Source organism: Chiloscyllium punctatum, chromosome 22 (genome assembly GCF_047496795.1).
Source record: "Chiloscyllium punctatum isolate Juve2018m chromosome 22, sChiPun1.3, whole genome shotgun sequence".
NCBI lineage: Eukaryota > Metazoa > Chordata > Chondrichthyes > Orectolobiformes > Hemiscylliidae > Chiloscyllium > Chiloscyllium punctatum.
The window spans coordinates 39,980,579-40,001,116 of NC_092760.1; the positions used below are offsets into that span (position 1 = coordinate 39,980,579).

Below are 20,538 nucleotides of genomic sequence, written 5' to 3' on the forward strand. Positions count from 1 at the left end.
TGTTCAATGAGAAAATACCAGAGTATTTGTTCACCGATACAGCACAAATAGCACAAAAGAGGTTCTATTGCAGAACCACTCAAATAACAAAAGTGAGAGATTGGGCAGCACAGTGGCTCAGTGGTTAGCAGTGCTGCCTCACAGCACCAGGGAACTGGGTTTGATTCCAGCCTCGGGCAACGGTCTGTGTAGAGTTGGCACATTTCCCCCCATGTCTGTGCGGGTTTCCTCCTGGTGCTCCAGTTTGCTCCCACAATCCAAAAGATGTGCAGTTCAGGTGAATTGGCCATGCTAAAATGTCCATAGTGTTCAGGGGTGTGTAGGTTAGGTATGGTAGGGTAATGGGTCTGGGTGGGATACTCTTCAGAGGGTCGGTGTGGACTTTTGGGCCAAAAGTCCTGTTTCCTCACTGTAGGGATTCTATGCAAGGATTCTACTATATGGGAATAACCAGAATGAGCCAAGTAATGTATGTAGTGTTAACATCTAACCTTTAATTCAATATGCATGAGGATGAAAACACAAGACCATTAAAACTTACTGAGAGAATGTTCAGATTCTATGACAGAAGAAAACATCATAGAAAATGGGTTTCTTATGATTTTAACCAGTTACAATTAGACTTAGCATGAGGTATTTTAGGTGTTGGAGGTGATTTCCTCCAATTCCAGGAGCAGCAATTACTGTTTTATATGCTGTTGCATTGTTTTAGAACTTTGGAGAAAAAAAGTTAAAACAACAGCACTTTTAAAAGGGAGAAGAACAGACAAAGGAAGCACATTGTGAGGTCAGTGCAGGAAAGAGAGAGAAAGAGACCCACATTGCTAACTGACAGAGTTAGCAGTTACTGCCTTTGCTGTTGAATTCATGTATCACTGGACATCGGAGTGCGATGGGGAAAATTAAAAAAGTGAAATTCACACCTGATCTTGGAGGAACCAGAGTGGGAGAGGTCACAGCACAGAAGCAGGTAAGTGGATTTTAAGCGTGGCAGTAGTGAGTAGAGTGGGTTCTTTCATGATTATATGTTTTATTGAACTATGTCGGTTAATTAAACTTAAAATATAAGCCATAGGTATTAATTTAACCTGGAGCAGCGTTTTGTAGAGGGATAAGACAGTGCTATTTTCTGGGTCTGTAGATTGAAAGAAGCAAAAATGGCCCTTACTAGAGTGATATGTCGAACATGGGAGTTTAGGGAGTGTTTACGGTTACTGAGGATTATATCTGCAATAAATGCCACTGGTTGTTAATCCTATCAGATCAAATGGATCCGTTGGAGAGGCCATTACAAGCAATGAGGACTTTACAAGAGCAAGAGGATGTGATGGATGGCAGTTATAGGAAGGGGGGAGGAGTCTCAGATACAATCATAGAGATGGGTTAACTCCAGGAAAGGTAAGTGAGGTAGGCAAGTAGTGCAGGAGTCTTCTATGGTTATCCCCATTTCAAACAAGTATGCTGTTTTGGAAAATGTAGGGGGTGATGGACTTTCAGGGGAATGTAGCATAAAAAGCCAGGTTTTTGGTATTAAGACTGGCTCTAATGCGATGAGGGTTACATTGGATTCCAAGCGATCTAATGTGTGAAGGGACTCTCTGGTCCGAGGTACAGACAGACGTTTCTGTGGCCAGCAGTGAAAAATCAAAATGGTGTGTTGCTTCCCTGGTGCCATGATCAAAGATGTCTCAGAGAGGGTGTAGAATGTTCTCAAAGGGGAGAGGGGCCAGCAGGAGGTCATTTTATACATTGGAACCATTGACATAGGAAGGGAAAAGGTTGAGACTCTGAAGGGAGATTAGAGAGTTAGGCATGAATTTAAAAAGGGAGGTCCTTGAAGTAATATCTGGATTACTCCCGATGCCACGAGCTAGTGAGGGCAGGAATAGGAAGATAGAGCAGATGAATGCATAGCTGAGGACCTGGTGTATGGGAGGGTTCACATCTTTGGATCATTGGAAGCTGTTTTGGGATAGAAGTGACCTGTACAAGGAGGACGGATTACACCTAAACTGGAAGGGGACTAATATACTGGCAGGGAGATTTGCTGGAGATTCTCGGGAGGATTTAAATTAGTAAGGTAGGGGGGACCCAGGGAAGATAGTGAGAAAAGATTTCAATCTGAGACTGGTACAGTTGAGTATAAAGACGAGTCAAACAGTCAGGGCAGGCAGGGGCAAAGCAGAGAACAAGATAGGACTGATAAATTAAACTGCATTTATTTCAATGCAAGAGGCCGAACAAGGAAGGCAGATGAACTCAGGGCATGGCTAGGAACATGGGACTGCGATGTCATAGCAATTACAGAAACATGGCTCAGGGATGGACAGTCCTGGCAGCTTAATGTTCCAGGGTACAAATGCTACAGGAAGGACAGAAAGGGAGGCAAGAGAGGAGGGAGAGTGGCATTTTTGATAAGGGATAGCATTAAAGCTGAACTGAGGGACAGACATCCAGGGAAATTATTTGGGTGGAACTGAAAAATAAGCAAGGGATTATCACCTTATTGAGATTATATTATAGACCCCCTAATAGTCAGAGGGAAATTGAGAAACAAATTTGTAAGGAGATCTCAGTTATCTGTAAGAATAATAGGATGGTTATGGCATTTTAAATTTCCAACATGTACTGGGACTGCCATAGTGTTAAGGGTTCAGATGGAGAGGAATTTGTTAAGTGTGTACAAGAAAATTCTCTAATTCGTTATGTGGATGTACTTACTAGAGAAGGTGCAAAAATTGATCGACTCTTGGGAAATAAGGCAGGGCAGATGTCTGAGGTGTCAGTGGGGGAGCACTTTGGGGCCAACAACCATAATTCCATTAGATTTAAAATAGTGATGGAAAAAGATAGACCAGATTTAAAAGTTGAAATTCTAAATTGGAGAAAGGCCAATTTTGGTGGTATTAGGCAAGAACTTTCAAAAGCTGATTGGGCACAGATGTTCACAGGTAAAGGGACAGCTGGAAAATGGAAAGCCTTCAGAAATGAGATAACAAGAGACCAGAGAAAGCATATTCCTGTTAGGGTGAAAGGAAAGGCTGATAGGTATAGGGAATGCTGAATGACTAAAGAAATAGAGGGTTTGGTTAAGAAAAAGGAGGCAGCATATGTCAGGTATAGACAGGATAGATCAAGTGAATCCTTGGAAGAGTATAAAGGCAGTAGCAATATACTTAAGAAAGAAATCAGTAGGACAAAAAAGGGGACATGAGATAGCTTTGGCAAATAGAGTTAAAGAGAATCCAAAGGGTTTTTACAATTAAGGACAAAAGGGTAACTAGGGAGAGAATAGGGCCCCTCAAAGATCACCAAGGCAGCCTTTGTGTGGAGCTGCAGGAGATGGGGGAGATACTAAACGAGTATGTTGCATCAGTGTTTACTGTGGAAAAGGACATGGAAGTTATAGAATGTAGGGAAATAGATGGTGACATCTTAAAAAAATGTCTATATTACAGAGGAGGAAGTGCTGGATGTCTTGACATGTATAAAAGTGGATAAATCCCCAGGACCTGATCAGGTGTACACTAGAACTCTGTGGGAAGCTAGGGAAGTGATTGCTGGGCCTCTTACTGAGATATTTGTATCATCGATACTCACAGGTGAGGTGCCGGAAGACTGGAGGTTGGCTAACGTGGTGCCATTGTTTAAGAAAGGTGGTAAGGACAAGCCAGGGAACTATAGACCAGTGAGCCTGATGTTGGTGGGGGGCAATGTGTTGGAGGGAATCCTGAGGGACAGGATGTACATGTATTTGGAAAGGCAAGGACTGACTAGGGATAGTCAACATGGCTTTATATGTGGGAAATCATGTCTCACAAACTTGTTTTGAGTTTTTGAAGTAACAAAGAGGATTGATGAGGGCAGAACGGTAGATGTGATCTGTATGTACTCCAGTAAGGCGTTCGAGGAGGTTCCCCGCGGGAGACTGATTAGCAAGGTTAGATCTCATGGAATACAGGGAGAACTCGCCATTTGGATATCAAACTGGCTCAAAGGTAGAAGACAGAGGGTGGTGGTGGTGGTGGTGGTGGTGGTGGAGGGTTGTTTTTCAGACTGGAGACCTGTAACCAGAAGAGTGCCACAAGGATCGGTGCTGGGTCCATGACTTTTCATCATTTATATAAATGATTTGGATGTGAGCATAAGAGGTATATTTAGTAAGTTTGCAAATGACACCAAAATTGGAAATGTAGTGGTCAGCGAAGAAGGTTGCCTCAGATTACAACTGGATCTTGATCAGATGGACCAATGGTCTGAGGAGTGGCAGATGGAAAAATGTGAAGTGCTGCATTTTTGGAAAGCAAATCTTAGCAGGACTTAAACGCTTAATGGTAAGGTTTTAGAGTGTGGCTTAACAAAGAGACCTTGGAGTGCAGGTTTATAGTTCCTCGAAAGTGGAATCATGGGTAGATAGGATAGTGAAGACGGCATTTGGTATGCTTTCCTTTATTGGTCAGAATATTGAGTACAGGAGTTGGGGCAGCATGTTGCGGTTATACAGGATATTGGTCAGGCCATAGTTGGAATATTGCGTGCAATTCAGCTCTCCTTCTTATCGGAAAGATGTGAGACGTGAAAGGGTTCAGAAAAGACTTACAAGGATGTTGCCAAAGTTGGAGGATTTGAGCTATAGAGAGAGGTTGAATAGGCCCGGACTGTTTTCCCTGGAGCATCAGAGGTTGAGGGGTGACCTTATAGAGGTTTATAAAATCATGAGGGGCATGGATAGGATAAATAGACAAAATCTTTTCCCTGGGGTGGGGGAACTACACAGCATACGTTTAGGGTGAGGGGGGGGAAAGATATAAAAGAGACCTAAGGGGCAACTTTGTCACTCAAGAGTGTGGTACATGTATGGAATGAGCTGTGAGAGGAAGTGGTTAGTACAATTGCAACATTTAAAAGGCATCTGGATGGGTGTATGAATAGGAAGGGTTTGGAGGGATATGGGCCAGGTGCTGGCAAGTGGGATTAGATTGTGTTGGGATATCTGATCGGCATGGACGAGTTGGACCGAAGGGTCTGTTTCTGTGCTGTACATCTCTATGACTCTATACTGGAATCATGCATTTGCAGCTCCTCTACACAATCAATACCCAACAATCATAACTTTATAAACAGAATAAGTAAGGGCAGAGCAAAATCATTTGTGATGCCTTCATAGTTAAGAAACAGGTGGATGCTCTGAATGCAGCAAAAGCTAGGGGGTCCAAACATTAAAAGTAGTGTTGAAAACTTGTGTTCCAGAATATTTTGCACCCTGAACTAACTTGTTTCAGTATAGCTACCTCACTATCAACTAACTAACAATGTGAAAAATCATGCATATATCCACAGAAAAGCAGGACAAAATCTATCTGGCCAATTGTGGTCCCATCAGTAAAGTTTTACCAAGGCCACATTCTAAGTCTTAGCCAAACATAAACAAAACAGCTCAAATTAAAATTTAGGTTAGAGTGTGACTGAGTGAAACCCTAACAAAACTGAAATCAACGGAATTGAGGAGGAAAGCTCTCCATTTTTGGAGTTATATCTAGCATTGGATTGTTGTGGTTGTTGGAGACCAATCATCTCAGCCCAAGGAGATAACTGCAGGAGTTTCTTCGGGGAGACTCCTATGTCCTATGCTCTTCAGCTGCTTCAATCACCTATCATCCATCTCAAAGAAGATCATAAAACCCCTACAATGCGGAAAGAGGCCAGACACCCCATCAAGTCTGCAGCTACCCTCCGAAGAGCAATTCCTCCCAGACCTAGCCCTGTCATGCATATGCCCTTGCCAATCCACTTTGCCTGCAAATCGCTGGACACAATGAGGCAACTTAGCATAATCAATCCTCCAAACCTGCACATCTTTGGACCGAAGGGGGAAAGTGGAACACCCGGTTAAAACCCATGCAGACACGGGGAGAACGTGCAAGTTCCACAAGGACAGTCACCCAAGGCTGGAATCGAACCCATCTCCATGGTGTTGTGAGGCAGCAGTGGTTACCACTGAGCCACAATGGCAACCTTTCTCTCATTATTGCAGGGTGCTCAGTTAATGTCCTTAAATGATGAAACAGTCCATGCCCTCTCACAGTAGGCTGTGGACAAAACTTAGATTTGAGCTCAATAGTGAAAAAAATAGCTTTTGCTCTAAAAGAAACATCTCCAACAAGAGAGAATCTAACCATCTCCCCTTGACATTCAATAGCGTTACATTATCATCACTAAATCCTGGGTTAAGAACATTCTGCGACATGCCTTTAACCAGAAACAGAAACAGACCAAACATGTGATGACAAAAGGCTAGGATTCCTGCAGCAACCAACTCCCCAAGCCTGTCCAGCCTCCAAAAGACACTAGTCAGAAGTGTGACAGAATATATCCCAAAGTAGGCAGCACAGTGGTTCAGTGGTTAGCACTGCTGCCTCACAGCAACAGGGACCCAGGTTTGATTTCACCCTTGGGTAACTGTCTGTGTATATTTTGCACATTCTCCCAGTGTCTCTGTGGGTTTCCTCACACAGTCCCAACGATGTGCAGGGTAGGTGGATTGGCCATGGGAAATGTAGGGTTACAGGAATAGGTGGGTCTCGGTGGGATGCTCTTCGGAGGGTTGGTGTGGGCTCAATGAGTGAAATGGCCCCCTCCCTCGCTGTAGAGATTCTACATATCCTCCCTCCAATACCCTCCTCATTCCAATTAAAAGGGCTTTAACTTAATTGGGAGGGGTCACTTGGGAGGGAGGAAACATAGGTTTACAAAATAAAGTATATGGTGGCATTGCATGGCAACTATTTTGATAATGATGCCCAGAATGGGACAGGAAAGGACAAAGTGTACAAGCATAAGAAAACAGGAGCCCATAGGGTGAAAGGGAGGAAAAATGATAAGGCAAAATTAATAGCTCTTTACCTAAATGGATGTCGTATCCAAACGCAAAACAAGTGAAGTTACTGTACAAAGAGTGTAATGGGTATAATCCTATAGTCATTTCAGGGAAATCAAAGTTGTGATGTAAACTTTCAGAGATGCATGAATTTTCAGAAGGACAGGCATGAAGGGAAGGATGTTGGGGTAGCTTTGCTAGTATAACATGGAACAAGTATGATAACGAGAAATTGCCTTAGACCGGATGATGCTGAAGACAAGAAATAAGGAACGCCCCCACCCCCCCCAACCCCCAAACACACAACAGCAGCTTTTCTGTAGATTAGATTACTTACAGTGTGGAAACAGGCCCTTCAACCCATCAAGTCCACACCAACCCGCCGAAGCGCAACCCATCCAGACCCATTCCCCTACATTTACCCCTTCACCTCTCACTACGGGCAATTTAGCATGGCCAATTCGCCTAACCTGCACATTTTTGGACTGTGGGAGGAAACCGGAGCACCCGGGGGAAACCCACGCAGACACGGGGAGAATGTGCAAACTCCACACAGTCAGTTGCCTGAGGTGGGAATTGAACCCAGGTCTCTGGCGCTGTGAGGCAGCAGTGCTAACCACTGTGCTACCGTGCCGCCCACAGGTCAGAGAATAAATTATGAGATAATGAGAGCATGTAAAACAAGGTAGCTTTCTAATCATGGTGACTTTAATCTTCATGTTGATCAGTAAAATCAAATTGGCAAAGGTACCCAGAGCAAAATATTAATAGGCAGCTTTTGGCACAACTTCCTGAAACAATAGCTTATGGATCCAACCAGAGATCAGGTTATTTTGAATCTGATAGTGTGTAAGGAGGCAAGTTTAATAAATAATCTCAGAGCAAGAGATCCATTAGGGAACAGTGACCACGTTAAAACTTCTTAATACAGTAACAGCCAATGGTGTTGGATGTAGTCTATTAGCATGGATAGAAGAATGCTAACTAATAAAAGATAGAGTTGGGATGAGAGGGACATTTTCCTGAAGGCAACTTGTAACAAGTGGAATGCCACAGGGATCCATGCTAGGTCCACAATTAGTTACAAAATACATTTTGTTTTATTCATTTGTGGGAGGTGGACATTGCTGGCTGGCCAGTATTTATTGCCTGTCCCTAGATGCCCATGAGAAAGTGGTGGTGAACTGCCTTCTTGAACTACTGCAGTCCACATGCTGTAGGTTGAGACACAATACCCTTAGGGATGAAATTCTAGGAATTTGAACCAGTGACAGTGAAAGAAAGGCAATATATTTCCAAGTGAGGAGAGTAAATGACTTGGAGATGAACTTGCTGGTGGTGATGTTCCCACGTATCTGCTGCCCTGTCCTTCCAGATCGAAGTGGTCATGGGTTTGCAAGGTGCTGTCTAAGGTTTGGTGAATATCTGCAGTGCATCTTGTGGTTAGCACACACTGCTGCTACTGAGCAATGGTGGTAAGAGGAGTGAATGCTGGCAACACATCTGTAAATCAAGCAGGCTGCTTTGTCCAAGATGGTGTCAAGCCTTTTGAGTGTTATTAGAGCTGCACCCATCCAGGCAAGTGGAGAGTATTCCATCACACTGACTTGTGCCTTGTAGGTGGTGGACAGGCTTGGGGGAGTCAGAAGGTGAGTTACTCACCGCAGTATTCCCAGCCTCTGAGCTGCTCTTGTAGCTGCTGTGTTTATGTGGCAAGTCCAGTTGAATTGGATGACAGAATTGCCAAGTTTTCAGGTGACAAAAATGGATAAGAAGAAGACCCCATAGAGGAACATATACAGATTGAAAGAGCAGGCAATAACTTGGCAAGAAGAATATAATATTAGAAAATGTGAGATTAAGCACTTTGGCAGGAAGAATAAAACAGCTGAATATTATTTAAATGGGGAAGGACTGTAGAAAATTTCAGCATCGAGGGTTTCGAAGTCCTTGTGCATTCAAGTCCGGTGGGTAATAGGGAAAGCAAACGGATAGTTGGCCTTCATTTCAAAAGGAATGGAGTATAAAAATGGGGAAGTCTTGTTAAAAATATAAAAGCACTAGTTGGACCACAGCACTATTATGAAAAGTTCTGGTCCCTTTATTGAAAGAATATTGGAGGCAAGCCAGAGAAAGTTCATTAGGTTGCTTCTGGGTAAAAAATGATTATGTTAAGAGGAAAGGTTCATTAGGTTGGGCCTATTCAGAGTTTAGAAGAATGAATGGAGAGCTTACTGAAGCATAGAAAATTCTTCAGGGGCTTGATAAAATAGATGCAGAGATGTGATATCCCCTTGTAGGATAGTCTAGGTCCAGAAGGCATAATCTCTGAGTAAGGGGTTGCAAATTTAAGACAGAGATGAGGAAGAACTTCTTCTCTCAGAGAGTATGGAGTCTATGGAATTCTTTACTATAGAAAATTTTCAAGGCTGAGACAGACACATTCTAGATCATTAAAGCAATCAAGAGTTATGGAGATAAGACAGGTAAGTAGAGTTGAGGATTATCAAATCAGCCATGATCTCATTCAATGGCAGAGCAAACTTGATGGGCCAAATGACCTAATTGCACTTCAATACCTTTTGGTCACCTTAAACATTCGCTCCTTTTGAGATCAGCAGATATTGGCAGTAGAGCATAAGATACATTGCAACAACTCACCGGCATCTTCCAAATCCAGGAGCTTGAACAAGCGCAGCAGGCATATGGCAGGTGCATGGAAACATCACCAGGTACAATTTACCCTCAAAGTCAGACATCTTGACTTCCTCAGGGTAACTGGAGATGGGAAATAAATACTAACCTGACCAGCAAAGTCCACACCCCATGTGCAAATGAGAAAAATAAACTTGCACCATTTTATTTATATGCAAAAATATACACTCAGGCCCATGTATACAGTTTTAGGAAGTTTCTGCTTTGAGTTTAAGGCTCACCTTTCTCATCGATCCTGGCACATTCAGAGAAAAGATCCTTTGAACCAGCATTGATCCTATCCCTGTGGAAGTAGTGAGACTGAAAAAAGCGAGTCCAGAATTCTTTCTCAGTCATGTTGTGAGGAACGTTCTCTGCATACTTCTGTTTCACTGTCAAACAAAGTAAGTAGTTTGGCACAATTGTTGAGATCAGATACAAAGATTGCTCTGCCTCTCCCACAGCCCAATTTGTCCAATTCAAATTTATACACTTCTGTTATGTTGTACTCACCAGCAGGATAAGTCCGAAAAATGGATTCAATGATGTCAGAGGTCAGATTATACCTGAGGCCATTACAGCCATCAGTCTGAGGTCTGATGTCCGCCTGTGAGCAAAGTAGGACAGAACATATCAGATATTGTAGTACACTATAGAGCGGTTATTATAAAACTTGATTGAAATGTTCAGACTTATGCAAAATAAATTTCTGCAAAAATCATAGCCAGAACAGTACTCCAGTCTATTCTGAAATATCACACTAACATACCCAGTCTCCCATCCTAACAATCCCTAGACAGTTTCACAGCACTGTCTCATCTTCTCTGACCAGAGCCTTATACAGCCTCAACAACACATTTCAGCTCTTGTATTCTAGCTCTCTTGAAAGCCTATATAACGCTGCATTTCCCATAGCCAATCCACCTAGCCTGTATATCCCTAGATGCTATTGGCAATTCAGCATTGCCAATCCACATAACCTGCACATCTTTGAACTTTGGGAGGAAACCGGAGCAACTCCACACAGACAAAGAGCAAACTCCACACAGTTGCCCAAGGGTGGTATTGAACCAGAGTCCCTGGTGCTGTGAGGCAGCAGTACTAACCAATGAGCCGCTCATTTTTTTTTGAACCTCTATAACGCAATCCTCAGTCTCCAACCCTCATCCTATTCAGCCTCTTCCTATAGGTCAAGCCTTATAAACTTGACAACATCGCCCACCTGGTCTGGGTGATTGATCCACCTTCAGACCTTTTAGCTTCTCCAGCAACTCTCCTTAATGATGGCCACCACACTCACCACTGCCCCCTGACTCTTGAGATTCTGCCATGCTGCTGGTGTCTTCCAATCTGAAAACTGGTGCAAAATACCTGTTCAGTTCCTCGGTCATTTATTTGTTCTTCATTACTATTTCTCCAGCCTTATTTTCCAGTGATCCAATGTCCACTCTTGCCTCACTCTTACCTTTTAAAGATCTCAAAAAACTCTTGCAATCTTCTTTTATATGTCTAGCGAGTTTAAACTCATGTTTCATTTTGTCCCAGCCTTATTATTTTTAAGGTTATCCTCTGTTGGTTTTTAAAGGTGTCTCAATCTTCTGGCTTCTCACTAACCTTCACCACATTGTACATTTTTTTCTGTTGCTTTTATGATGTGCCTGACTTTTCTTGTCTGCCACAGTTGCCTCGTCCTCCCCTTAATATACTTAATTTTTCTTGGGATGAATTTTTGCTGTGCCTCCTGAATTACCCCCAGTAACTTCTGCCATTGTTGTTCCACCATCTTTTTTGATTGGTTCCCCTTCCAATCAATTCTGGCCAGCTTCCCCTTTATATTACTGTAGTTACCCTTATTCAATTGTAATACTGGTACATCTGATTCCAGCTTCTTCCTCTCAAACTGCAGGGCGAATTCTGTCGTATTATGGTCACTGCCCACTAAGAGTTCTTCACCTTATGCTCCCTGATCAAGTCTGTCTTATTACATCTCATTCAATTCTGCAACAAATCTCGCCAAGGCCACATCCCTCAGACCCATACAATGTACCATCCCAAATTGAAAATAAACTTTGCGAGCAGCAAATACAATAACAAATATGCAAAGAAAACAGACATGAAGTTTGAAATAGGCTGCCTCACATTAAACCCTCACCAGGAAAGCAGCAGAAACTCCAATATCCTGCTTGTTACCAGAGACAGAGTTATCCACGGAATTTCCAGCCAGCCGGTTGGCCCAAAACTCTTCAGCACTGATCACCTGGCTTACAACCAAGTCTTTATAGAGTTGAAAGAGAACTGGGTCCTCCTGAAGCATTCTAACATACAGAAAGACATGGGTCTGAGTTATAAATGGATGAAACACAGGAAGATTGCTCTTCTTTTGTGCTTGTTACTTAGTGCTAAGATAGAAATGTAATACTTATCACAGGAGATTCCCAAATTCTCAAAATGAAGCCTTAGCTGTCTGAGTCTACCAGATAAGAGGATGAGAAGAGAACTTTAACTCGGTCATCCTACCCTCAGAGTACAGATATTTAATGCTTAAAGGTTAGTGTTGTGCAACTTAGATTCTCTTGAATTGAAAGAGTATATTAATGGCATCTGGACACAAACTATTACTTAAGGGACCAAGTAATAACATATAATGCAGTTATTTACTAATCTATACATGGTATTTTTTCCCCCGCATCATTCACAATATCAAAAGTAAGCTAACTGTAGGTCACAGGGCTGTGTGTGAAGATTTCTTTTAATTAATTCACAGGATGTGAGTGTTGTTGGCTGGGCCAGCATTTATTGCCCACCCCTAGTTGCCTTTGAGGAGGAGGTAATGAGATGCATTCTTGAACTGCTACAGCCCAGTTGCTGTAAGTACACGCACACAGGGAGGGAATTCCAGCAACATATTTCTAAGGTAGGGTGGCACCCCATATACCTAGATCCCATGTCCTTCTAGATGATACATGTCATGGGTTTGTAAAGTGCTGTCAAAGGAGCCTTGGAGAATTTCTGCAGTGCATCTTGTGGCTGCTACGATTATTGGTGGCAGAGGTAGTGAACGTTTGTAGCCGTAGTGCCAATCATGCAGGTTGCTTTGTCCTGGATGGCAACAGGTTTCTTGTGTACTGCTGGACCTACACCCAAGTGAGCAGTGCTTTTATCACATTTCTGACTTATGCTTTGTACACAGTGAACAAGCTTTGAAGAATCAGATGATGATTTACTTGCTGCAAGATTCCTTGCCTCTGACCTAAGTTTATTGACTAAGTACTTATATGGCTAATCCAGTTCAATTTCAGATCCATGGTTAAACCACCATCTCTCCCCACATCCTTTTCCAGGAAGTCGATAGTGGGTGATTCAATGATGCTAATACTATTTAATGTAATGGGGCTATGACTAAATTCTCTCTTGGTTGAGGATGGTCATTGCCTGGCCCTTGTGGACTACTTGCCACGCCAGCCCAAACTTAGAAACTGTCCAGGTCTTGCTGCATTTTAACATAGCTAACTGTCCCTCCATTACAAGGTCAGAAGTAGATATGTTCACTGACTGCACAACGTTTAGCACCATTGTGACTTCTCAGATACTGTTTCTGTATTTGAGGAATCACAAATGGTGCTGACATTGTACAGTCAGTGAACATATCCACTTCTGACCTGTAATGGAAGGACAGTAATGTATGAAGCAGCTGAAGACAGTTGGACCAAAGATACTAGCCTGAGGAACTCCATGGATTTTCTGGAGTTGAGATGAATGACCTTCAACAACCACGGCCATCTTCCTTTGTAACAGATATGACTCCAACCAATTCTCTCCTCCAATTCTCAGTGACTCTAGCTTTGCCAGAGCTCCTTAATGCCACATTCAGTCAAATGCAGCCTTGCATGTCAAGGTCAATCACTCTCACCTCACTTTGGAATTCAGTTCTCATGTTCATGTTTGGTTAAAGGCCATAATAAATTAATGAGCTGAGTGGCCTTGGTGGAACGCAAACTGAAATGTCAATGAGTAAGTTATTGCTGAGCAAGATAACCATCATATCAGATTGGACTGATGAGGTAGTAATTGGCTGGGTTTGATTTGTCCTTTGTGTTTTGGACATACCATGGCAACTTTCCACATCATCAGACATATGCCAATCTTGAAGCTGTACTGAAATAGCTTGGCTAGAGGATTGGCAAGTTCTGGACCACAAGTCTTCAGTACTATTGCTGTAATGTTACCGGGGCTCATATCCTTTGCAGATTTTAATGTAGTTCTACAGATGGTAACTACACTTTGGTGTATTACTTACGCAATCCTATATTGTGAAAAGCCCAACAATTGTGACGACACTACCACTTTAAAAAGGTTACTTTGTCCTTGTTTTTTTTTGATGATGAGAGGTCGTAAAGGCAGAGGTGCCAAAGAGTCCAGGGAGTAACAACTAAACAATGGAAGGAGAGTGGCCAATTCTCCCAGTTCAGGTTTTTTTATAGTCTATTTTGCTGCAGCACTCACAAGATGAGAGTGTTCAGAAGTGTTACAAGCTTCAGTAAAGGATTTATCTGACTTTCTCTGAAATCTCTCTCTGGATGTTGTTCCCTCCTGCCTGTAAGAATCTGAGTTTGAATTTACCTTTTTGCTAAGGGGTGTGTTTGTGAGATGTTACTATATTGAAACAGTTAATTAGTAATAGTTACTGTATCGGCTCGATTAGGTTGTCCATAGTTAAGATATTCTAAATTCCGCTTTCTTTTATTTGTGTTTCACAAATTCTGTTTTGCTTAAAGCAGAATTGTTTGACCACTTGCATCACACTTCGAACACACACTTCACGTCTGCCTTTAAAATAAGAAAAAAGTTAGGGTCTTGAAAATTTTGAGGGGGGTGTGGCCTGGTCCATAACACAATACATTTATGTATGCCCACTTCCCACCAAGAACCATCAGACTGCCATTAAGGAGAAAGACCGTTGGACAATATTCCTTACTTAATCTAATGAAAATGAAAGCAACTACAAAAATTGCTTAATTGACTAAGAACTGAACCTGGGACCAAGTGACATTTCATCTTAAAAACCACTGTACCAATCACCAGGCAGACATGCATAGCAAGACAATTCATTTATTGGAACCAATAGGATCTCTTCTCAACAAGCTTTATGTAGGTTCAGATAACTACAATAAGTTATTTGAGGTCAAACCGATCTTCCATGAATTCTCAACCACATCAGAGCAACTAAATTAATTCAGTGTTGCCATGTCGAACACCTGAAGCTGCACCTTTGCTAGAATGTTTGAGAAATATTCTATGTTTTTCCCTCCCTGTACCTGTTTTTCTCCTCCAGTTCCTTGTTGGCTTTTTTCTTGAACTTAGGGAGCAGCTGTTGGAGCAAGTCCTTCGCAGCATCACGGTCTTTGGCTGCTGCACTAGCACTGTTATCATTAGTGAAATGGAAGATTGTAGTGTCACCTGTATGTAAAATCAGCTGAAGCTGAACTTTTGCCTTCCCTTCAGGGCTAATCTTCTGACCTGAAATTCAACCAATACCATGAAATTAGATGAAATTATAACAGGAAATTTCAATTTATTGACCTGAAAGTAGAATGCACAAAGGGATTAAAGATTAATTGCTATTTAGAAACTTCTACAGACTCATTTAATGACTGTACAATAAAAGGAATTTTAAAAGTTGAGGAATGAAACACATTCCATCCAGATGATCAATCAAACATTTTCAAGCAAGTTAAGACATCTTCAAGTGCAGCAATGTGCAGATTTCCATTTCCTCTACCAGCTCCACCGAGAACTAAGTAAAACTGCCACTCTAGCACTAATTGGTGCTTAAATACAGACAGTGTTACCCAATATTCACCAGAAAATACACATTTTTAAAAATCAACCTGTTTTGACATGTTATGACACACATTTGTGGCCATCACATCCTGAGGTGCAGCTTGAATTCAAACCTCTGGCCCAGTAGTGCATCACTATCAGTGTTCCACAAGACCCCAGGAATGAGATTATAATTAATTTGGGCATTAGAGAAGCCAAAATGAACCCTCAATCTTGGATGGTTTTCAAATCACAGGATTGGAAAACAATATATTCGTAACATATTAACAATATATTAGTAATATATGATATTAGTAACAATTTAATTACATAGTTGGTATAGCTTAGCCAGATACAAAGTAAAGGTCTTTCTTCTTTGCCCAATCTTAGAAGTGCAATGATCAATGGCAAGTTATTCCATTTCCCACTCCTTCCACAGGCATGGAACCCTTATCATTTGATGCTAGATTAGGTATTGTTCTGTGCTGCATGTTCATTAGGATTTGAGTGAGAGGGCCCAAACATAGTGGCAGCCAACAGCCAGGAGATTTTTCAACTCATGAACACAGTTTAAGCTAGATTTGAATTTAGGTTTTGGGAGTGTGTCTAACATATTCCATTGCCCAATTCTCTAATAATTCTGTATTAACACTTCATCTAATGGCAGACAGAACTTTTGAAAAACATCTCATTGAATCAATGTAATATATTCTTCAATACTTAATTTGAGTCTCTATTCCCAAGGGCACTGCCATCCCCACCCTATTTGCATACTACTGATCTTCTAGCGCTCTGTCCTCTCCCAGACCCACCTGGAAACTTACCAGATAATTCCTGGAACTTCAACACTTATCTTGGACCCTCATGACATAATGGACAAATTATTTGCAATATTATACTACAGATACTGAAGCTCTTTTTAAATACAGAAACGTAGGCAACAAGTGAAAGCTACATCAATACTATAAGCTGGATCAGAAAAATAAACTGAGGAGACAGGATAGTATTGCTACTAAGGAAAATTGAGCCAATTTCTTTTAGGCTCATATGAAAACCAAGTCATTCTGGATAGAGATTTATAATATAAATAAAGTGAAATTAAAATACATTGAATTTATAAGTGGAAGAGGTGACTTAATTGAAACATAGAAGATACTGAGGAGACTTGATTGGGTAGGCGTGGTAATGATGTTTCCGCTTAAGGGAGAATCTAGAACAAGGATCACGACTTAAAATCAAGAGTTCATCATTAAGCAGAGATGAGGCAAAAAATAATGTCTTTGCAACTTTCTTCCTGAACAGGTGGAAGCAGAGGGTTTGAATATTTTTAAGGTAGCAGTAGACAGATTCTTATTACGCAAAGGGGTCAAAGAGTAGATAGGAATATGCCTTTGAGGTTATAAATACTTCAGTCACTACCTTAATGAATGGCAGAGCAGAGTCCAGGTCCCGAATGGCCTATACCTGGTCCTATTTTGTACGTTTGTACAAAGGGATGCAAAAATCATTTGCCTACCTCATTGTTCAATAAAAATGCAATATTGTCATCATCACACAACAATGTTCCTTAAGAATGTTGTCCCTTGCAAAGCCCCTTTGTCATTGTTTCTATCAATCAGGTCCAATGTGACATGCTTGATTCCATACTTCTCCATGCTATAGTTTCTCCAAGAGAGATTGTCAGTTTAGCAATTGCTACACGTTCAGGGCAGATCAGTACACGCACCAGTACTGTTAGGAACTAGACTCATCATACAATATTAATGTTACTTTTGCTGAAAGGATCTTGGGCAAAAGAAGTTTGTTATATATTATCTGCTTTGACTGGATTTATGAAAGTTAGTGGCATAGTAATAATATCACTGGAGTTTTAATCTAATGTTTTGGAATCAGGGTTTGAATCTCACCATAGTACATGTTGAAGCTTGAATTTAGTTATTAAGTTGAATTTAGTTAAAAGTTAATACAATAGTAACCCTGAGACCACTTTGGATTGTTGTGAAATCCAATCTAGTTCAGGAATGTCACACAGCAATGTTCCTTAAGAAGTCTGCCATCCCTCTATGTGACTCCAAACTTAAAGTAATGTGGTCAACTCTTAAATGTCCTTTGAAATGGCTGCAAGAATCTTAAAACATCAACATGCTGAGAATTATCATTGACCAGAAACTGAACTGGGCCACAAATTCTGCAATGAGTAACTGATCTCCCACTTCCTACAATGGACAAATCAGGGGTATGATGGAATAATCTCCAACTGCCTGGCTGACTCTAACACCATCACAAGCTTGATACCATCCATCAAAAAAAAGTAGCCTGTATGACTGGCATACCATCCACCAACGTCATCGTCCATTCTTTTCATCACCAATGCACAGGCAACAGTGCTGTACCATCCATAAGACATAATGTAACAGCTCACCAAAGTTGTTTCAACAGCACCTTCCAAAACCACACTGTCTAACACTTAGAAGGACAAGAACAGCAGACATGCATAATTTCCTTTCCAAGCTAAATGTTACATTATCATTCCATTCCTCCAATACTACCCAGTCAAAATCTTGGAACTTCCTGCCTAATAACGCTATTCAGCACCTATATCCCAAAGGCCATAGTGCTTCAAGAAGGCAACTCACCAGGGTATTTAGGGTTGGGAAACAAATGCTAGTTTTGCCAGTGTCCCATACTCAATGAAAAAATATTTTTAAAAATTTACAATCAAATCACAATCACAATATGACTGCACTGGCTAGATTCTTCCCCTGATCAAAATACTTACAGCGGATATCTGCATACATGTGACTAATGACAAAACGATCCTTTCCCTCCGGTGTCCATGCTACACGCTCTGCCATCAGATATAACGCCCCATCCTGTTTTTTATGCCGTACTTTCTTCACAATGAGCAGAACCTCCTCTGATGAAGTGGCCATGATGAACAACTTGTGAGCAGATTCTGGAGAGTATGCAAAATAATTGCATTCAGTTTATATGGTTCATTCAAGTCTACAAGACGACAAAGTCCAGACTTCAATTCACTCCAGTGCTTTATGTACCTAATGTAAGAAGGGTCCAATTCAGGATACCAATTGCCACTGAATTATTTAACCTGTCCTAAGCTCATGACAAACACTTTTTCTAACTTTTCTAAGAAAGAATATTACAAGGAAAAACAAGTATTTACTCCAGAATAGCCAGTTATAATGAGAATTCTGCCAGGAAAACTGGTTAATGCTAGATTACCAGGTCTATTTAAGAAACAGCTAGATATGACAACGGAAGGTTAGCAGGCTTTGTAATTTGAAAGAATATCATTAAATCGGCCAAAGAGCTTCCTCATCCAAAATTGTATCTAGAATCCATAAAGTTTTAGAATCCCTACAGGCTGGAAACAGCCATTTGGCCCAATAAGTCCACACCGACCATTTGAAGAGTATCCCACCCAGACCCATTCCCCTACTTTATTAGTTTACATTGCCCCTGACTAATGCACCTAACCTACACATCCCTGAACACTACGGGCAATTTAGCATGGGCAATTCACCTAACATGCACATCTTTGGACTGCGGGAGGAGACTGGAGCACCCAGAGGAAACCCACGCAGACACTGAGAGAAGGTGCATACTCCACACAGACAGTTGCCTGAGGCTGGAATTGAACCCGTGGTGGTGTGAGGCAGCAGTGTCAGCCACTGAGCCACCATGCCACCCTGAGAATGAAATCTAGTTGTGCCTGAAGCAGTTCTTTTAAAATACAGCAAATAACTATTAACATCACTGCACTTTCATTTTTCTGATATTGTCCTTTCTTAAAACAAATTATATTTTTCAGTAAATTTTGACAATATAAAAGGTCCATTTTGGTTTAATTGAGCAAAGGCCTGAATTTGTTTTAAAAAAGACACAAATGAAATGGCATAAACGCTGTTCATGAACTGCGTTTATGACCACCAGTAAAAGGTTTACCCTGAAATCAGTGATCCTGCTCATACCAACTTCCAAACACATTTTATCCTTGCTTCACATGCAAATAGATAATGTGAGAAAAATCTTTTTCACTCAGCAAGTAGTCAGAGGAATGAATGCACAGACTGGAAATGTGGAGGAGCCAGGTTCAGTTGAGGCATTCAAGATGACGCTGGATGAGAATTTGAATATAAATATTTCGCAGGGATATGGGGAAAAGGCAGGAGATTGGCACTAGGTAATGGAACTAGTGCAGACACAATGGCAACATGGCCATCCTCTGTGCTGTAACAATTGTGATCCTGTAATTTACTTCTCAGATCATTGCTTGTCTGACCCTTTTTCTATTTCCATCATAATTTGTACATGCCCTCTTCCACATGCCTGCATAGAAACCAGAATATGTAACATTGTTTCCTACAGTAACTCACTTTTCTTAGTAATTCTACTGTTTTGAATTGTTAAGCTTCCAATCTTCCTTTCCTCCCTCCTACAATTTTCAAGCTTATGAATCAAAAGCTTTAAAATTACCCAAATACTACTTAATGTTCAAAGTTTTTTTTTTCTCCCTTTCTAATTTTGGTGGTGTCCTCTACTTTGTCATGTACACATTGAGCACCAACATGCAGCAATCCCTGCAAATACCATCTCCCAATAAAGGGAGTCTCTGATGCTCCCTGAACTGGATGAAGTTCAATCAAGTAAATACAATTAAGTCCAATTGGTCTCAGCATAACTTCAAACTAGAGACAAAAAGAATACTTATGGAGAGCAAGGATGGAAGAGATTGCTATTCATGTACTTTTGCTTGAAAATAAATGTGTACACTACAGGCTTAGCTGAGCTAACTGCCTAAATAATGTAAATGACGGACATTTACCAGAAGTGAGATTCCAAAGGGCAGACAAACATTGACCTTCAGCATGAGCAATATCTTCAGCAGCGATGAAGGGAACTGGAAAGAAAAAAAAATTGTTCCATGAGGAAAAGATTTTAAGTACTTCCACAAGAAAACCCAAATGAGACAATGTCACTTGTATACAATGCTTTTCGCTAAATCTGCTAAGGTTCTAAACTCTGAACCAGTAGAAAGACCAATCATGTCTTACAAGACATTGACAATTAGGAAAAAAAAACTTCATTAGCTGTTACACAGAACATAGGAGCAAGGAAGTTTTGTT

General features: G+C 41.2%; 1 protein-coding gene across 1 annotated transcript in view; it reads right to left on the bottom strand.

The window, feature by feature from the left end:
* Positions 1–20,538, bottom strand: part of gtf2h1 (general transcription factor IIH, polypeptide 1) — a 71,229-nt gene that overhangs the window by 43,225 nt on the left and 7,466 nt on the right. The window contains exons 2-7 of the mRNA XM_072592088.1: positions 20,238–20,312; positions 18,171–18,347; positions 14,887–15,088; positions 11,724–11,886; positions 10,085–10,178; positions 9,814–9,963 (exon numbers count right to left, since the gene is read on the bottom strand). Coding sequence (XP_072448189.1) covers positions 9,814–9,963; positions 10,085–10,178; positions 11,724–11,886; positions 14,887–15,088; positions 18,171–18,324 — 763 coding nt within the window. The 5' untranslated portion in view covers positions 18,325–18,347; positions 20,238–20,312. The remainder of the gene's footprint in view (positions 1–9,813; positions 9,964–10,084; positions 10,179–11,723; positions 11,887–14,886; positions 15,089–18,170; positions 18,348–20,237; positions 20,313–20,538) is intronic.